We start from the raw sequence: 20,660 nt of genomic DNA, 5'->3' as shown, positions 1-20,660 counted from the left end.
ACATCAAGACATACAATTCTAAAAAGAACAGATGAAGCAGCTACCCTTTTTTCCTTCGCGGTTTGCCTGAGCAGCGCACCTGCATTTAATATATCCGTGAATTGTCACAATTTCTCAGAATCAAAGGTGAAAGTAGAAACGGGTGGCCTAAAGCTGTCATATTGTTCACAGACAAGTTTAAGTAGAAACGGGTGGCCAAAAGCTGTCATATTGTTAGTTATCACAGACAATTTTTAACAATAAATGTTCTGTACGGAGCTCCTTAAGGGACATTAGGGAGAACGCTCCCGGACAGAACCTTAGTTTGGAAGTCGTGCTTAGTGACACGACAAATACTCCCAATTGAAATACATGGGTTTGAAATTTGTGCTTTTTGACACGAAAAATCTGAAAATACGTGTCCCTGATCACGTTTCAATAGAATAAATAACGTGACAGTGTCACATATTTTCGTGAGACCGGGTTGCACAGGCGGACATCTTACCACAGGTAAGCTTTCTGGAGGAATCTGTGGTCAGTCAGTGATCTGCACAAACGCTAATACTCTTGTCTTGCTGAAATCTTGATGGATTTACAAACAGTTTGGTTTCTTACAGACGTTATTAACGTGGTTATAATCTTGTAGCTACATATTTTATGTACAGTGCGGACGTGCGGACGTTCGACTACATTGGCCAGCAGCGCGGACGAGACATCTAGTGTTCTATATATATCTATGGTGTGATGCGTCTCATTCTCCCCGCAACCTCCCTATAACCTTATAGGCTTGTGTGTGTCTGTGTGCCTACCAACTGTGGGGGGTGTGGGGCTATGTGTGGGTTTGCGTGTGTGTTGGTTCAGTGGGATCAAAGTGGTCTGTCAAGCCCCCATAAGGTTGGCTGCCTCCCCTTGAGGTATTTGGAAGCATTCGGGGAGGTTTTTTAATTTTATTTATTTATTAGTTAACACTGAAGACTGTATGCAGTGATTTTTCAGGAACTCGGAAAGCAGGCTGGTCGACAGGACGCCATGATGTGCACGCACACACCTGGCGTCACAACGCAGATGAGATTGTTGCATATTCATGCCACATAATGAAAACTGATACCAAGCATCAACACAACTATTTAAAAAACAGATTATCTGGCAGTCGTAGACAGGGAGGGTGGAGGAGGGTGATTGAGAAGCTAAACTGGCTCACCTCTTGAGGGATTTCACTGCCAGCTGTTTCAAACAGTATTTTTCACAGAGGCCATAAACAGAGCTTAGTTTTATTGTGTATTGGAGAATTTTCTCACTAAATGCTGAAACCAGAATGATCTAAATCATGCGTGTCTGAATGCGTCCATCTCTGGCTAAAACCAACCCACAAGAAATGAAATGACGATGATGTCACCGCACCGAAAAGCTACTATTGAATAGCTGCTTGGAGCTACTGCATCTTTCGCTATAGAAACGGCTCATCTCGGCTTACAGGTCTCTTTGAATACTAGAACTAATTGATATTTCTAAATGTATTACATAAAGGCCTACAAGCTAGTTTCATAGGTTTGAAAGTGGACACAGCCCAGGATGGTTGGTCGCCTGCACCGACCAACTGTCACAACAAATACGTCTAAGTCACAACATCCTTTTCCCACTTAACGCCAACTTATAAAACCCTGCCTGTTTTTCTAGTTAAGCAATGTTTGGTGCCCACACCCTTAGAGTAGCTGTTCCTTCTATTGACAGTGTTCACACACTATTGACATAGTTCAACTCTTATCAGTTAACATCTCCACACATTTAACCTTGTAGGCTTGTTGTGTATTCCAGTTCCTAAATCTTACCAACAGTCTTCAAATAGGGTCTCATTGGAGTCTGCAATAGCGCAATGATAAAAATAATAACAATGACTTAGAACCTTCCCACCCTATTCCAATGAGTTACGGCTGAATCCTTCAGAGCTGGTTGGCTCCTTGCCTTTTCTTTCAGCCAATCGCCTGGCTTTGAGGGGTATGGTGACATGGAAGTACGGAGAGGTTGGGTGGCCAGTGTGACCTTCAGGAGACCCATGTGGTATGGAGAGGTGGGGGGATGCTGGCAGACCTGTGCACTTCAAAAGACACCAGCTCTCTCCCCCGACTATCTAATATCCTTTCTTTCCCCTTTTTTGGGTCAGTGGAGCGCAAGAAGCCGGAGGAGGACGAGGGGGAGGAAGTAGAAAGGGATAAGAGGAAGAGGGGGGTAGGAGACTGTGAAAACAACAGGTCTGTTCAATTGAAAACCTGCGGAGGGGTTGAACTGTGGAAGGTGAACAGTGAGATGGAGAGACAGAAGGTCATGGGGTTTGGAGGAAAGGTCACAATCCAATTCAGGCAGTGCATTGAAACCATGTTGACAAACTTGGGAATGAGCGTCAGCAAACTGCTATGAGGATGATGCCCATGAGGATTTTGGGATAATAGATTCAGTCTTTATAGCTGTTTAAGAATCAGCTTCTAATCATTTACTATTTATCCCTATTTAGTAATTTAGTAGCTGCCTTTATCTAAAGACAGGGATCTTGCATTAGGATGCTAAAGGTGAGAGTGGACATTGGGGTATGGGACCAGAACCTTTGGAATGGGTTTCAAACACCCTAGTCCCTAGAGCCTGGAGACTAACCTGCAGATATGCTTAATGTAGAACATTGTATCATAGCGGATCACTTCAAGGGATATCTTTGTTCCTTCTTCTGAATGCCGTTTCCTTCACGAGTCAACAAACAGAGGGCTTCATAATCACCAGATGCCTGAAGGGGGGCACCATTATAATCAGCCTACAATCATTTTTAAACAACAGAGTACAGCAAGGCATGGCTTTCTGATTGGATCCTGGAGTAATATAAGATACCATCATTTCAGGCAACCTTTCACTTTGACTTACAAAGTTTTGTTCCCGTTCAGTTGACCTTCGCTTTTAAGTGTCCCCCTCCCTTTTCCTTGTGCAACGGCGTAAGCACTCCACTAGGCAGTTGGAACCCAGGTGACCTCGCGGAGCTACGGTCAGAGGCCCGTAGAAGAGATATGCAGCCTCTAACCTCCGGAGACATCCTCCACCACTAAAAAAATAATTATAACCAATCCCAATCCGACCACAACTCCCAGGACAAATGCAGCACAGGACTGATTAATTTCCTTCCTCACCCGTTGACTTATGAGCACCTGCTGTATTCCTTGAACCCGGTGAATAATTATTAACATAACGGCAGCCTTCACCTCCCAATTCATGTGAGACGCCACATTTCTATGAATATTGGATGGAGATGCTTTTACATAACCCTGGTAAGTTATATTATTTCTTGGTTGTAAAACAACGTTTTATTATTATTATTAAGCTCATGTTTCACTTGGTCTGCAAATCGTTCTGGCCTCGCTCCCTTAAAGGGGACATATCATACCACCAGGTGTTAGTGTGATTAGCCATTTCAAGCCGTTTCCAAAATGTGCAGCATTGTGACATCACAGGTGGGCGTGTCCACCTAGATGTGTGACGGATAGATGAGCAACGTTTGCTACAGTCCACTGGGTAGGCTGGTAGACTGATCGATACAAAGATGTCATTCTTTCGATGCTCAGTGCTGCATAGGCTGTTTACTTGCTCTGATTGGTTGCATGCCTTTCCAAATGCGTCCAGAGGCCTTTTGGTCTGCACCAGTTGGTGACTAGACTGGCAAAGCCAGACATATTGCAAACCGCAACTAGTCCGGAACCTCTCAGTTAATTTAAGATTTCCCAAGGGCGTCACCAACGGGTGCAGACAAAAAGGCATCTGGACGCCATTGGACAGGCCTACAATATATCTTTTCGTCTTTGACGTCATCGTATCTATCCCGCCTCATGTTAGATAAACGGTTGTGATTGGTTGGTCTATTTCCTCTTTTGCCTATTTCCTACCGGTCAGAAATAATGTTGTAAGGTAGTGAAAGCTTTAAAGGTGTCAGGGTGTGTGTGTTTCCCTGTGTTTCCCTCCTGTGTTGATTACTGTTCCCTCCCCTAATGTGTCTCAGCTGTTCCTCGTTGTGTTTGTTATTTAAGCCCTCGTCTTTCCTTTGTTCCTTGTGCTGTCATTGTGGTTGCTTGTGGTTTGCTGTGGTTAGTTGTGGTTGTTAGTCCTGCGTGTTCCGTGTTCCCTGTCGTCTCCCGAGTTCCTTGTTCCCTCTCGAGTTCCCTGTTGTCTCCCGAGTTCCCTGATTCCTGTGCCTTAGCCTTTAGGCGTGAATAAAGTGCCGTTTCCTCAATACCATCTGCGTTTGGGTCCTACCTGCCTGCCTGCACCCGCAAGCCCCTAACAAAAGGTCCCATGGCATGCTACTTTATGGATGCTTTAATATAGATATTAGTGGGCCCCTAACACAGTATTTGAAGACGTTCCCGAAATTCAGCCGTGGTGCAGAATTACAGCCACTACGAGCCAGACGCACATTGAGCTTTCCCCAAACGCGCCGTTTCGGTGTCTGTAGCTTTAATGCAAATGAGGATGAGAGAGGCGGAGGAGAGTGGGGGTGTGGCCCTGAGCAGCTTGCGGCCACGGTACCATGCGCTCTGTTTACAGTTGATGTATCGCAATGGCGAGGCGCACACAGCCTTTGGCCGTGTTCTGTAAATATTCTAGAACACTTCCAGGTGCTCCGGCGGGAGTCCTGAAGCTCTATATCTAAATAATATCATGTTATACATAGATATCTATATCATATAATATATTATGACTGCCAAAAGCTGTGTGCGCCTCCAGACGATATTATGAATCTCAAACTATTGCATCGGGTTCTCCGATGTCTCTGGTTCTTCCACTTACACATCAATCTGAAGTAGACTGAACTGCGACATGAAGGAGAAAGGGATCTTTGCCAGTGATTGTTCACTGCGATTGACCTCGACAGCGGGCAGCGCAGAGGAACCCCCGCCCTGCGGCGCTGGTGCCTCGTGGCGGTGGTGCCTCGTGGCAGTGGTGGAGCACCACCGCCCGCTGCCCGCTGCCGATGCAGTGATGCCTCGGCAGCGGGGCTCTGGCGGGGGACAATCGTGTTCAATCCCTTTCTCCTCCATTTCGCGGTTCATGAGGCCTACTTCAGGGAGTCAACGCCAATGTTCCTTTCGCCCCAATTCCTTCTCAACCATGGCTGAGATGACCATTAAGTTGGTGCTGCCCTTTGGAAATCGAAACAGAGAGGTTCCAGACTCATTGCAGTTTGCAATACGCCTGATGATACCTGGCGACCTCAACACATGGGTTCCTGACTGTACCTGTGTTCCCAAAAACAAACGAATAAGCACCAGAGTTTTTATCAGATCTGAGATGTGTGAGCAGCAGTCTTTGAAACTAAAGAAGTCCCATTTTGTTTCCGTTTTAACTACCCCCCCACACACACACACACTACTCATGAGCCCCTCTCCCCCCGTTAAGGGTCAACCAGCTGAGCGGCACGTAACAGTGAAACAATCTGAGGTTTAATCACTTCTATTGCAATTTATGATCAGTAGCCAGCACTCTGGGTGCACTTGCTGTTCTCGTGATGTGACAAATAAAAAGGGAGCGATAACGTTTAACAACAATAGGGCTCGCTGAGTGCTCATTATCTCCCACCGGCCGCCGCAACACAAAGAGCAGCGAGCGTTGGACCACCAGCAGCCTGTAAGGTATTTCCTCTGGTTGATGACTGACTGAGGAGGGAGAAGGGACAGCTGTGGAGGGAACATGGGGGGGTGGCGGTCCATCCCCTTAGGTAAGTTAAACTACAGTTAATTTCCATACAGCACAGTTTTTGTTCAATGTAGCCTACTATAAAGCAGCACACAAAAGGTGGGGGATGTGTATCTCGTATTTGCTCACTCACTTTGCAATGTCATAGTTCTTCGAACGTGAGGATACCATCAGTGCATACCAGTTTAAAGGTTCAGAATGCTACTCAGCCAACTGCTCAGTGAATTTTGAGGTGTACAATGTAGCCTACTGACTTAGTATTAAATCCAAACCATCGTGATCTCAATAAATCATTACAAATCTCTTTGCCAGGCAAAGGCTACAAAATGCCTAAGAGCGATTCAGCCTCAGCCACTTAGGCCCTGTCCACACGAAGCCGATTTCATGACGAAACCACAAAGGTCTTGTACGGTTCGGCCTTCCGTCCACACGTAGCCGGTGAATCCGCTGACCGAAACCGTATACTTCTGAAACCACCCTCGGAGGTGGTTTCAAATCTACCCGGTTTCGTTTTGGATTCGTGTGGACGCCTGAAATCGACTGAAACCGTAAACCATGACGTCATCGCCCCACCCCTCGACCCTCTAGCCAATGACTGTTAAGCCCGCGGAGTCACAGAACTCACGACAAAAAAGATGATGGCGGACTACAGGCTTGTAATCATTCTGCAGCAGATCATGTCCCTTGTTGGGTTGCTAAGCCATTATTTATTGAGACTGTTGACTGACTGTTTGTTTGTGTTGTTAGTGGTTCGGGGGGCAGCCTTTATGCGCATGCTCGCCTCTTCTTCTTATAAAATTTTCTTCTGGATTTCTGTAGCAGAAGCAGCGCCCCTTATGGGCCTGGCATGTGTACTACAGCGTTTCTACAGATCTACCCGGTTTCGCTTGACTCCGTCTTTACGGAGATACTCCGAAACCGGATAGATCGAAACCGGAACGGATTCGCCCGTTTCGGCTTTGTGTGGACGGGGCCTCAGTAAGCAATTATTACTGAGGTCCTTGTGTGCGACAGCAAATCCCCTTACAAAGTGCCCCACATTCTTCATTCATGAGATTTTGAAGGTGCTTATCTAATTTTAAGGGTAAGTCAGAGTTAAGTATCTTAGTATAACGCTGTGCAGGGTTTAGGGTGTGGATAGAAACGGCCAGAAAGGCCTAAGGCCACTGGCCTACATTTGCAGATTCAAAAGCATTTTCATGCATTTCTTTGAGACAAAGTTTCTAAAATAAATGGTTTGCACGGGGTGAAATTATTATAAAAATCTGGCCTAAATCCCAGTTGTAAATTGTTACACAAAAAACATGGGTGGAGACAAAAAACCATGTCAAAAGTTCGGATGGAGGGATTGTACTTCGTCACCCGAGGTTAATGAACTCCAACGAGTGGGTGGATGACATGCGGCGGTGGCCTCAGGTGTCATATGGGGATATTTTTAATTATTTAGTGCTGTCGGTGGGCGTCGATGGGTCGGCCATGAAAATTTTCAAGAGCATCGAGGCGTATCAATATTTACATAGTGGAAAGGTCGGTCGTGTTTTGCATTCCAAGAACGAGAAGGAGGAATATCTCTTTTTGAAAGCTGCAGTAAACCCCAGTCAGTCCAGCACATCAAGACTAAGAGCATTCTATTTCAGAGACATGCTTCCTTTTGTTTCAGACGAGTATAATGAAAGTCGCCTGTTGCTCTGTGAGTGTTAGATGCAGTTATGCAAATAATTACTTTATACTATGTGGTGTTCCCAACACAGAATGTTATACAGTAGTTGTATCAGTTTGCAGGTTCCCCAATGTGATTGGTTGGCATCTATTGGTTGTTCATATAGGTATATTAGGCAGAATCGCCACCAGAGGGTTCTCTTGGTACTCTTCTCGACCTAGATAACACGCGCTGGTTGTTACCGTGGATTTCAAATAAAAGATTGGATTAAGTCATCAGTCTGCCGTGTGCCCGTCATCTTCTTCTTAAACAGTTTTAGAACTATATAGTGACTGAAACACAACATACTACTTAACTACTTGTACATATTTTAACTATTTGTACATATTATTGGCTATTGTTTTTAATGTAATTAGTTTTTAGTATTATGTCAAAGCATTAACTCAATCATTAAAGGATTTAGCAAATGCCTCGAGTCATGTGTCAAGTTTATTTTATTGACCCTCTCTGGCAAAGACATCACGTTTGTGTATAAAAGTACAAGTTAAAGTTTGGTATCGATTTGTAAAAATGAACAATAGAAACAATAGAAACAACATTTTAACCATGTAACCATTACATTACATTGAACCATTACATTGAACTTATAACTGATTGAACATCTTATCCTCATCTTCTTGTATAATGTCCCCAAGAAGATTACATAGACCTGCAGACTCTCAGAATCGAGTCAAATTTCGGGGCAAGGTTAATTGGCACTGTTTAAGAGACTATTCTGTAGTTCTTCAGGCGGCGTATGACCCTCTCGTGGGCGGCTATGCGCCTCGTTTTGGTGGTGTGTTCTTCGGACAAGGGAAGGCCTCTTCTGGTGAAAGCTGGCAGGACGAGCCTGACTTTACGTTCAAACAGAAGATCTTGGATAACAACTCCTCGGTCAGCCATCACCTCATCATCTGGACGGAGATACTCCAGAAACCCTGAGTTGGCTGTGATGAACTTGTCACTGCATCTCCCACCATATGCTGGAGAGATGAACATAATCAAACGAAAGTTACAAATGTAACTATGAATCCTGGATGACCGCCAGAGGCGGTGCTTAAAGCACTGGATCTCCACCTCGCGCATGCGCATTTCGAGTACCTAATACCAACATAGTCACCTGTGACCCCCACGTGACACCGGGAAGGCTATATCTTCCGGTGTCATTAGAGGATCAGTTCCTAGAATCTTCTCGCGAGAACACAAGGATTCTGAGTGACTGAACGCTCTGGCGGTCATCCAGGATTCATAGAACCGTAGTTACATTCGTAACTTTCGTTCTATTTCATCCTTACTGACCGCCAGAGGCGGTGCTTAAAGCACTGGATGACCCATACCAAAAAGGTCCCAAAGAATCCAACACCCACCTCACTCATTGGAGGTAGCAGAGCTTGGCAGTAGGACCACACTCATCGGGTGGGGACTGGCGACGTTGATGCGGTAAAACCTCGTCAAGGTGAAGGTGCCCGCCGACGTCCATGATGCCGCGGCACAGATCGACTCCAGGGGTACACCTCTTAGTGCAGCCCACAATGTCGACACGCTTCTGGTGGAGTGGCACCTCAACCCGGATGGCGGGAGGGCGGCCACTGGCCACATAGGCGTGTTTAATGGTGTCGACGACCCAGTGGGACAGCCTCTGTTGAGACAAGGCACAACCTCTGTTAGGGCCACTGTGACACACGAACAGTTGCTCGGACTGCCGTATACCGGCCGTAGCAGCAATGTAAGCCCTAAGCGCCCGTACCGGGAACAGCATCTCGGACTCATTCCCCTCAGATGGGGAGTTAAAACGTGCCAGCTGGATAGGCTGGTTAAAATAGGTGCGTGAAAGCACCTTGGGCAGGAACGCCACATTGGGCCATAAAACCACACCTGAGCCATCAGGGTTCCACCGCAGGCATGTATCTGCCACGGATAGGGCGTGCAACTCCCTGACCCGCTTCGCAGTGGTAATGGCGAGCAGAAAAGCCACCTTCATGGACAGCCACTTCAACCCTATCTGGGTCAGAGGCTCAAAAGGAGTTGATGACATGGCCTCCAGCACCAGGGGCAGGTCCCAAGCTGGAGTCCTCAGAGTCCTAGGGGGACGCAGCCTCAGGGCCCCCCTAAGGAAGAGGGACACCAACCTGTGGCACCCCACTGTGGCTCCGTTGACCATCTCATGTCGGGAAGAGATAGCAGCCACATAGACTCTCAAGGTGGAATGAGAGCGACCACCATCCAGGAGGGACTGCAGAAACTCCAGAACGGTGGCCACGGAGCAACGTGCTGGGTCTACTGTCTTACCCCTACACCAGTCAGAGAATAACTTCCATCTGTTGGCATACTGTGCTCTGGTAGATGGTGCCCTCAGAATAGTATTCCTGACGGTCTCAGTGCAAACATTCAGCAGTGAGTCGGGCCCTGCAGCGGCCAAGCCCAGAGCTGGAGGCGACGGGGATCTGGGTGCCAAATCTGACCCCCCAGCTGCGAAAGGAGGTCCTTCCTGCAGGGGAGGTGCCATGGAGAGCTACAGCAGAGCTTGCGCAGCAGTGGAAACCAGAGTCTCCCTGGCCAGTAGGGGGCCACCAGAAGTAGCCTGTGGCCCCGCAGAAACACCCTCTGGAGTGTGGGGAGAATCAGGGGGAGTGGTGGGAAGGCATACAGAGGACTCTGTGGCCAGTCGTGAGCTAAGGCATCCTGTCCGAGGGGGCCGGTCACCTCCGTCTAGGAGAACCAGAGGGGGCAATGTGCGGATTCCTCTGATGCAAAGAGGTCCACCTCCGCCCTGCCAAAGAGACCCCACATCGTCTCCACCACCTCCGGATGAAGCCGCCACTCCCCCGGTGGGGGCTTCTGCCGCGATAGAAAATCTGCGACCTGGTTCCGTTGCCCCGGTATGAAGACCGCCCGTACGCTGGCCAGGCGGGGATATGCCCAGGCCAACAAGTTCCGAGATACCCGGAGTAGCCGTGAAGACCGGGTTCCCCCTTGGTGGTTGATCTGGGCAACAGCTGACCTGTTGTCAGATCGAACCAGCACATGCTTGCCTCTCAACTGTGGCAGAAAATGATTGAGTGCTAGCTGTACCGCCCTGAGCTCTAGCACATTGATGTGAGCGTGGTTCTGGGCCGGCCACTGCCCTTGGGCAGTCCTGCCCTGCCAAACCGCGCCCCATCCCGATAGGCAGGCGTCTGTCGTGACCAGCTCCCGGCGGGATGGAATGGTGCCCATGGGTACACCCACAGACATGTACGACCTCTTTCTCCATGGGGACAGAGAGAAGAGGCACTGCCGAGACACTCTGACCTTTCAGTGCCTGTGCCACTTGGGGTCCAAGTGGAGACTGTTCAGCCACATCTGCATAGGGCGCAGCGACAGCAAGCCAAGAGGCACCACAGCTGAGGCAGCTGTCAGCTTGCCCAAGAGCTGCAGGAAAAGAATGAATGGCACCATCCTGCCATACCTGAAGAGGGGGAGGCAGAGGAGGATGTCGGTCACACGCTGAGGTGACAGATAGGCCCTCATAGCGTCCGAGTCCAGGACCATCCCCAGGAATGTGACCCGTTGGGATGGGTCCAGGCGACTCTTCACAAAGTTTACCGTCAGGCCAAGCCTGGCCACGTGCAAGAGTAGCCGAGCCGTGTCCCGGGCCGCCTGAGACTGGGACGGTGCACAGATCAGCCAGTCGTCCAAATACGGCAGGACCTTCGTGCCCTGCTTCTGCAGGGGTGCGAGAGCTGCCGCCACCACCCTGGTGAATACCCTCGGGGAGAGGGAGAGACCAAAGGGAAGTACCCTGAATTGAAAATGCCGGCCGCGAAAGGCGAACCGGAGGAAGTGCCGATGGCGCGGTGCAATTGGGACGTGGAAGTATGCATCTCTTAGGTCCACCGTGGTGAACCATTCTCCCCTTGCGACCACCCGCAGCGTGTCGGATGCGGTGAGCATGTGGAATGGTAGGACCTTCAGGAACCTGTTGAGTCCCCTCAGGTCGAGAATTGGGCGAAATCTGCCATCTTTCTTTTTTACGAGAAAGTACCTTGAGTAGAATCCTCTGGGGTGCAGCAGAGGATCCACTGGCTCGATTGCCCCCTTGGCCAGGAGGGTGGACAACTCCTGGTCCAGAGCTAAGGCCTTTGCCGGGTCGTTGACGACAGTCATTTTGACCTGGCTGAAGGCTAGGGGCCGGAGTCGGAACTGCAATTCGTACCCTTGGGTCAAGGTGGAAACCACCCAAGGGTCTGAAGTGCAGGCAGCCCAGTAACTGAGCTGCTGATGGGAAAAACACCCGACGACCGGCCCCGAGGGCCTAGCGCCTGCCCCCCCGGCCTCCTGAGGCTCTGGGGGGGCGTCGGTTGAGTTGTGGGGCACGGAGCTGCCAGGAAGGTAGGCATTCGGGGGCCCGAATGCCATCCGTGGGCTGTTGCGCAGGCCGCTGAGACCTTCGTAGGCCACCGGAGTAATCAGGTGGCTGAAAGCGCCGCTGGGGGACTGCCGAGGGGCCCCCAGGCCTGCTAGGAGCGGACACACTCCTATTTAGACCGGACAGCTGCTGCCTGTCTGCCTAGCTCGGGCAGCCCCCTCCAGTGCTTCCAGGGCAGCTGACCCAAAGAGCTCCCCTGGTTCCACCGGCACCGCACGAAGGACCCTCCTACATGTCTCTGTCAGGGGCGACTGCGCAAGCCACACCTGGCGGCGAGTCTGTACGAGGGTGGACATAGTGCGCCCTAACTCCCTCGACATGAGGGCAAAAGCCTGCAATGAGGCGTCACTCAGACTCTGCAGCGACGGCTCGACCTGGGCCTGCTGCAGAGAGGTCGAAAGACCCAGCAACAGGTGGGAAAGGGAGTTCCCAATACAACCCATGCCCGCCGCTGCGTCGTAGGCCTTTGACAGGAGGTCGTCTGTGACCCTGCACTGTGGCCGAGGACACCTGGCATTTGGGCTCAGAGCCTCATCAGGAGCCAGAATTAGGGAGGCGATGGCAGGCTCGACTGATGGCATGCGGCCCAGCCCAACCTGTGCCAAATTCTGCATGGCAGCCAAGGTCCGGGCATCCGACGTTGAGTGAGATAGGGCCCTAGTGTCCCTCCAGCAAGCATGGAGCTCCTTCAAGTACTCCTCTGAAGGAGGGACGGAGAATGTGGCCGGGACAGGGTTGCGCCTGAAGAAGGCGCTGGCCTGGGCTGACTCCGTCTGCGCCGCATCAAGCTGCAGGCGAGCCAGAGCGGTCGGCAGGACGGCCGCCATGGAGGTGTCTGCTGCCCCCTGCAGGGAGCCTTGTGCAGAGGAGCAGGAGGCCTCATCCAATGTGTGGGAGGCATCGCCCTCTGTCATAACCTCATTAAAGAGGTTAGCCGAAGCCGCCAGAGAGAGGGCATCGTCGAATTGGGACGAGGGAGGGCCAGGCTGTAGCCCCGCCAGCCCCTGACCAGTCCCAGGCTGAAGGGCCAGGAGGAGGGACCGGATTTGCTCCATGTCGGACGCCAATCCGTCCACCCTGGCAGCCAGCCCGCCCATTGCCTTCTTTTTGGGGGGGGGCACCCATAGCCGCAGCCCCATCATGCCGCTGCCGCCCCGAACGACCGGGCTGATTGGGAGGGAGGCTCATTAAGGCAGAGGGGTCGTTGGCTGCTGCCCGATTCTCCAGCTCTGCCAGCCTAGCCACTCTGGGCACCCAAGGCAGGAGGCTGCAGTTCATGCAGGCGCTGTCCGTGAGGCTCTCCCTCAAATGCTCGAGACCGAGGCAAGGAGGGCAACTGTCGTGGCCGTCCTCAGGATCAAGAGGAGCCGCACAGGCGACACATAGGTGGGCCATTATGGAGGCAGCCACCGGCAGCGTACTGGGAGCGGAAGCGAGAGCACGTCCCTCGCCAGTAAATTGAAAAACCAAAACTAATTAGCTTGAGCGTGATCGCTGCTACTAATTATCAACCAAACAAGGGCCAAATGCGGCGTTACCGGGAGCGGGAGCGAGAACACTGCCTTCACCAGAAAATTAAATCGACCGATTAGCTTGAGTGTAAGCGCTGCTGCTAAAAAAGGGGGAAACCAAACAAAAACGTTACTGGGAGCGGGAGCGAGAGCACTGCCCTCACCAAGTTGTAAGGAAAAAATAAATTGATGGTTAGAACAGAGCAAAGCTAACAGCTAACACAACAAACAATAACAGAGCAAAGAGGCGAACTAGTGCTGGGAGCGGGAGCGAGCACACTGCCCTCCCAAACAAACGCTGGCTACTCTTCTTATAGTTACTTTTTTTCACTGAATATCTGTATAAACTAGCCACAGCCTCTGGAGGACGGGTTACCCGCAGCTCCGACCTTGGTCACGAGGCTGCACGTAGCCAGCTGTAACAAATTTCCTTCCTTTCTCAAACAAAGGTTCAATACTGTACCTGCACAGCGAGAAGATGTAAAGGAACAGATCCTCTAATGACACCGGAAGATATAGCCTTCCCGGTGTCACGTGGGGGTCACAGGTGACTATGTTGGTATTAGGTACTCGAAATGCGCATGCGCGAGGTGGAGATCCAGTGCTTTAAGCACCGCCTCTGGCGGTCATCCAGGATTCATAGTTACATTTGTAACTTTCGTTTGATTATGTGCATCTCTCCAGCATATGGTGGGAGCTGTTATTTGTTAATTGTTTCCTCTGAATATGTTGGCTATCTAAAATGTGTATGGGAAAAAAATACTCATTGTAGGCTAGTGTTTGTTCAATATATATCTATAAAAAATCGAACAACCTATTTAAAAAGTGCCTTTATTATTGTAAAATAAAGGCATAAAGTATCATCAATTTTAGCCTGTTAATGGTAATGCATTTCCACGAGATGGCAGCATATATCTTCACAATATTTAGAGCTGCCGTTCTGGTTCTCTATGCCTTTGACCAATTGACTACTCTTTATTCTCGGATATGCGTTCCAACCCTCTCGCTGCATCGGCGTGATTTCAAACTGGGTTAATGCACTATATCTTAAGAACAGAAAATAGCCATGGTATTTTTTTCAAAGAGAATGATAGGAACACTTACGGTATGGATATGAATCAATTAATAAATAAATTGCACTTTCTTATTTGACACTTAAAACAACAACATGAGTATTCTTTGAGTTTTGTGGTAAGATTTGTGCTATTTCAAAATCACAGAATCATCCAAGTATTAAAGCAGGACAAGCTCTGTGTATGGCCAAGATACAACAAACAAACACGCACACACACACACACACACACACACACACACACACACACACACACACACACACACACACACACACACACACACACACACACACACGCGCACACAAACGGACAAGATCAACATAACCCTCTTTAGTCCTCTTGAAAAGGTAGCAGCAACCTCCTGAGAGCTGCTAAATGTGCTGTATGCTATTTTAGGAATACTTGTCAACACGAACACACACACACACACACACACACACACACACACACACACACACACACACACACACACACACACACACACACACACACACACACACACACACACACACACACACACACACACTCACTTTCACGTCCTTTCAAATTCCCAGCCATTAGCTAGCAGCACAAGGCTAATAGCAAAGAGCTCATACGGCCTGTCTCTGGGAAGTTAGGTAATCACCGGTCTGGCAGCTTCCCAGCAGCAGAGCCAAGGGTGATACCTAATCCTGACACTGTTCGAACACACACTCAGACCCACCAGCCCATGTACACAAGCACATACACACAGACAGACACATACATACGCCTCTGCACACACTTTGCTCTATCCTTGCGCAAGTGTGTGTGTGTGTGTGTGTGTGTGTGTGTGTGTGTGTGTGTGTGTGTGTGTGTGTGTGTGTGTGTGCGTGTGTGTGTAAGCGCATTCCATGAAAAAAGGCACTGACCCATTATTGACATTCAAGCTAAATGCTACGTTACGCAAAGGTCAGTGTGGGGTAGAAGGGTTTTAAGCACTTAGAAGGGGAAATGTGAATCTTGTTTAAGAAATGTTGTCCTCTTCTTCTGATCTATGGGACAAGGCATTTTTAGAATAGGCATACAGGGAAACTATGTCAGTGAACAATGAAACTTATGTGTGATTTGAGTCTGTGTTTGTGTTTCGGTTGTCGGGGCTTGAAATTGAATAGACAGAGTTTGCAGGTGGAAAAAAGACAACCCATTTGACTATTAAAAAAAAGAACTTTATTCAATATCTTCACACATATTGCAAATATACATATTTACAATTTTTTTGTACAACGAATACATCTTTTGTGTGTAACCTGAAGGGACTCAGTGCCGGGAGGTTTTGTCACAAATACATAATTCACAGTGCAATAAAAACTTTGTGCACCCGTGTCAGCTACTTATTACATACCACATGATGGCACATGACTCTACTTTTGTATGAACAAACAAGACGTGCTTACAAAAAACATTAAATTACATGTCCCTGAATAATCTGTCCTGGCGTCAAGGAATCAATGTGAGTGAAAATTTCGAAAAATTACTTCCTCTTTAACCACCTAGCATGGCGGGGTTAGCAGGCCGAGGGCTTTAATTGAGACGGGCATATTGCTATCATATCTGTTTGTCGACCATGTAACCTGAAATCTGAAATCTAGCTATTTATGTCAGTTGCGCTGCGATTGGTACCATCATATCAAGTGTGTGGAAACACAATATAAAATAGTGTGTTACACATTTATTGCTTATTTTGGGCATCCACATCCGTGATAACAAAGAAAAGGAAAATGGTTGTCAAAACATAGTACAACGTCATCACTGACTATGACAGACTACGAGGCTCCCCGACGATCTCTTTGACAAACAGAATGAGAAAAGTGTGAGTGTACCATGTGGGTACCATTTAACAGGTGAAAGCACTCACAGTTTTGAGCGGCGTTCTTGGAACAAACGTGTGTTCGCTGCTAGACGCGTGCTAAAGTGTTGAGTCACCCTGCTGGCTAGCAACACACCAGCCATCCCCTCCACTGTTACTGAACCAAGAAGAACCAGAGATCAGCTTATGAAACACAGGCATCCCCTCCACTGTTACTGAACAAAGGAGAACCAGAGCTCAGCTTATGAAACACAGCCATCCCCTCCACTGTAACTGAACCAAGGAGAACCAGAGCTCAGCTTATGAAACAAGCTGAGCTCGGATGGGGTTAGGGTTAGGGTTCAGTAAAATCCCCTCGACTGTTACTGAACCAAGAAGAACCAGAGCTCATGAAATGCAGCGCGCCATTCATCACTCTCAGCAGAGCTTCTGGGTTCTGCTGATCAGGCTTACAGAACAGAATGTTTCAGATGTATGTGTACAGTACAAACAGGTATGTCTGTGCCGTTGAAGAAGCCTTCATAGTTCTTTAAATTTTTTTTTACAAAATTTCAAGTGACAGAAATAGGATGGTGTTAGCTTAAAGCGAGAGATAGAAGATTGGCCCATAGACAGGTGTGCCTTCTGATTTGCCCACAGACAGCTTTGGCTTCTGATTGTCCCACAGACAACTGTGCCTTCTGATTGGCCCACAGACAGCTGTTCCTTCTGGTTGGCCCATAGAAAGCTGTTCCTTCCGATTGGCCCACAGACAGCTGCTTTATCCAAGGGGTATCATAGGAATCTTCTTAACCCGTTCCATCAAGTGCATGAAAACTAATCCATGATGAGTTGCTAAACGCGAATAGTGTTAGCTTAGTTTTGGGTAAAGGCACTGATTGAGTTCAGGTGCAAGCGGACACAGAATAGCACAGAAAAAAAGCATTCTTGATAGAAATACGTAATTATACAATATGTATATGTATCTCGTCAATTCAGAGTGCATGGAGGAGTTCGAGTTAGACGCCAGGGTGAGGTTTCACATTTTTTCTGCAAAAGGTTTGGAATACAGATTATTTACCTTGTCATCAGTATGTCGTAATGTCACCCAAGCTGTTAAGAAAAGGACTTGGGTCATCTATATGTTTTGCTGAACATCTTCTTGTCACCTGATGTTTGCAGCGTAACAAACTTCAAAGGCTTCCTCTGTGTTTCAACCCATCTGAGCCCTCTTCACTCCCCCCTCCCTCCCCATATAAGCCCCCTTCATTCCCCCCTCCCTCCCCATATGAGCCCCCTTCACCCCCCCCTCCCATCCCATCTGAGCCCTCTTCACTCCCCCCCTCCCTCACCATCTGAGCCCTCTTCACTCCCCCTCCCTCACCATCTGAGCCCTCTTCACCTCCTCCCTCCCTCACCATCTGAGCCCTCTTCACCTCCTCCCTCCCTCCCTCACTGAGCCCTCTTCACTCCCCTCTCCCATCTGAACCCTCCTAAGTCCCCCGTCCCCTCCCCTATCCGAGCATGACACATCCTTTCTACTCTCGGCCCTGTACCTTCACCCCGCGTCTCCGTCACGGCGATGTTATCAGAACAAAGCGTGCGTTAGGTTGTGCCTGCAGCCGGTGAGTCAGCTGACGTTGGCCAGAGTCGTGATGCGAGGATCACCATGCCTCTCTCGTTGTTTCTCACTCGGTGTGTCTCTCTTGGTGTGTCTTTCTATGCTCTCATGCTTGCAGATTGGTGCGGAGTTCAGGTTGAGGGTAATCCTTAGTAACTGCTGTTTGACATGGATACATTTTCTTCTCCTTATGAGCACCAAATGGTTGAAAAAAACAAAAAAACGTACAAACACGTATAGAAACGCACCGTACATCCATATGTGCGAAAACAATGCCCGTCGCAAGTTCAAACATGACAAAACAAGGAGTTCAAACAAGGAACATAAACTACAGTACGCTGAAGAAGAAAGCTTGAAGGTGTAAGGATAGTACAGTACCAAAACAGGGATTGTTCGTTTTGTAAAAGTGCCGATGTTAAATAATGAATCCCTTGTCATAACATTGTTTTAGTTTGGTCCTTTGGGGCCAAAAGGAAGCAGTCCGCCCGGGGCAGGAGACCAGGGTTCTGCGAGCAGTCAGCAGTCTGCAGTCAGCAAAACAAATCGTCGTCGTCTTTGACGTCAAACGACGGAACTGCCTGATCGGCCGAGCTCACTTCCTGTTCGCCCGACGCCGCTTCCTGCGATGCCGGTGGATGGCGGAACCAGGGGTGAGCGAGCAGCTCGGAGGCGGTCAGTCTCTCTGCAGGCTCCTTCCTCAGCAGGCTCTGCAGGAGACACTTGGCCCCCGGCGAGAGGCCCTCTGGCAGGCAGCACTGGCCTCGGCGGATCTTAGAGAAGAGGGTGGCGGGGTCCGGGTCGTGGAAGGGGTAGCGGCCCACCAGCATGGTGTACAGCATCACCCCCAGGCTCCACATGTCTGCCATCTTGCCGGAGTAAGGCGCGGAGCCGCTGAGGATCTCGGGGCTGACGTAGGCGGGGCACCCGTGGGTGTCGGACATGGCGTCGCGCTGCGGGTCCTCCAGCACGTGGCAGTCCTCCAGACTCTCCAGTTTCACCTTGCTCCTTGGGAGGAGAACAGAGGGGTTAGGACGGGCTGAGGGAGGGGCTCGGGGTTTGGATTTATGTAGAACAATAATGTAAATGGAGCAGATTTATCTAAGGCCCAATCCCATTTCTACCCCTTACCCCTCCCCCTTGTTTTGAAGGGATAAGGGGAAGGGGTAAGGGGTAGAAATGGGATTGGGCCTTAATGTTGCGTTTTCATCAAATGTTATCTAAGGTGACACGTTGACGAACTGATAAGGCTGATTGGAAAATTGATTTATAACAGAAAGTAAAATTCCTCTTCCTGTGTATATCTGTTTATTTCCAATGAGTGCTGGGTTGTTGAAATCAGGAGCCCACAATTGCTGAAGTTTACTCTGAAACTGAAGCATTTGACAGTGAATAAATAACGCCTTGATGCCTTTTGGACATAACCTTGTGCCCTTGATCTATTGCTGACTATTCTTATTTCCAACACTGCCAAACCTTTCAGAACTTTGTTAAGATGAAATCACTAATGGAAAATGGAAATTCCTTTTGGCCGGAAGCTTTCAGGCAGGGACACACACACACACGCACGCACGCACGCACGCACGCACGCACGCACGCACGCACGCACGCACGCACGCACGCACGCACGCACGCACGCACGCACGCACGCACGCACGCACGCACGCACGCACGCAGGCAGGCAGGCAGGCAGGCAGGCAGGCAGGCACGCAGGCACGCAGGCACGCAGGCACGCACGCACGCACGCACGCACACACGCACGCACGCACGCACGCACGCACTCACTCACTCACTCACTCACTCACTCACTCACTCACTCACTCACTCACTCACTCACTCACTCACTCTCACTGATTTAAAGAAGAGGACTAAACAGCCGACCATAACGCCTAGGCAGCTGTGATGGTTTACCAGCATTAAAAAACAGACTTATAAATATACCCTAGTGCAATCACACATAGCATGCTATATTTAGTGTTGTTAATGACTACACACAAAGACAGGGAAGCACTTGAGCAACTATGACTTTGTCTGCTGCCTCGGATATTATTTCATTGAATTTCAAAATGACAATGACTGATCTCTTAAGAAATGTTGAAAGTATTTCCGAGGCGAGGGGAGAAAACAGGTTGTGTGAGACGGACTGAATAGAATCAGAGACAAGATGAACACAATGCAAGAACAAACTGATAACTTCACAAGAACAAGGCGGATCCGATCTGAGCGGGGAGAGACGGGAGAGGAAACAGAACAGCGAGAGTTAAAGAGGTGGAGAAAGTGAGTCATCCTTCTGTTGAGAGTACATTCCCCCCCTTCCCCCCACTCCTCCCTCCCTCTCTATCTCTCTATGCCGTGGCTATCTGCACCTGGGTCCCACACTCTCGGCGCCAGCCATCCCATAATTACCCTCAAATGGCTGTTGCCACATCAATGACGCATGGGAAGGCTGGCCCAGCAATGAGGCCGTGCATGTTTCAGAGTGCGAGTCACCTTCCTCAAACTGGCTTTGCACTGGTGTGGTATACTGTCAATGCATGAAAGTGTGTGTGTGAGAGTCACTGTAGGGAGGGTGTGTGCCTGTGTGTCAATGGGAATGTGTGTTTCTTCTTCTGAGAATGGAGAGATAGCATTCAATGCATTGTTGTCCATCTCTAATGTGGGTGCTGCCATTGTGGTGTATCTCGATACGTCATTGAGTGATTGTGGAGAGGGAGGATGATGAAGAGATTGTGAATCTGACATTGGGGAGGATAATCGGACGTCGATCAAAAGAGTCATGTGCAAAATCCATATGGATGAAGACTCGGCAGCACATGACCCGGTCCTGTTTCAGGTTAAACA

At 49.2% G+C, this 20,660-nt stretch overlaps 1 protein-coding gene and 1 pseudogene across 2 annotated transcripts in view; both read right to left on the bottom strand.

Moving 5' to 3' along the window:
- Positions 1 to 9,756: 9,756 nt before the first annotated feature.
- LOC132451588 (uncharacterized) lies at positions 9,757 to 12,949 on the bottom strand (annotated as a pseudogene).
- Positions 12,950 to 15,559: 2,610 nt separating this feature from the next.
- Positions 15,560 to 20,660, bottom strand: part of trib1 (tribbles pseudokinase 1) — an 8,971-nt gene continuing 3,870 nt past the window's right edge. For both annotated transcript variants that reach the window (XM_060044257.1, XM_060044258.1), the window contains exon 3: positions 15,560 to 18,827. In XM_060044257.1, the coding sequence (XP_059900240.1) occupies positions 18,353 to 18,827 (475 nt within the window). In that variant the 3' untranslated portion in view covers positions 15,560 to 18,352. The remainder of the gene's footprint in view (positions 18,828 to 20,660) is intronic.

Source organism: Gadus macrocephalus, chromosome 22 (genome assembly GCF_031168955.1).
Source record: "Gadus macrocephalus chromosome 22, ASM3116895v1".
Classification (NCBI taxonomy): Eukaryota; Metazoa; Chordata; class Actinopteri; order Gadiformes; family Gadidae; genus Gadus; species Gadus macrocephalus.
The sequence above is the reverse complement of the archived record's forward strand: the minus strand, read 5'-3'. Positions and strand labels throughout refer to the sequence as shown.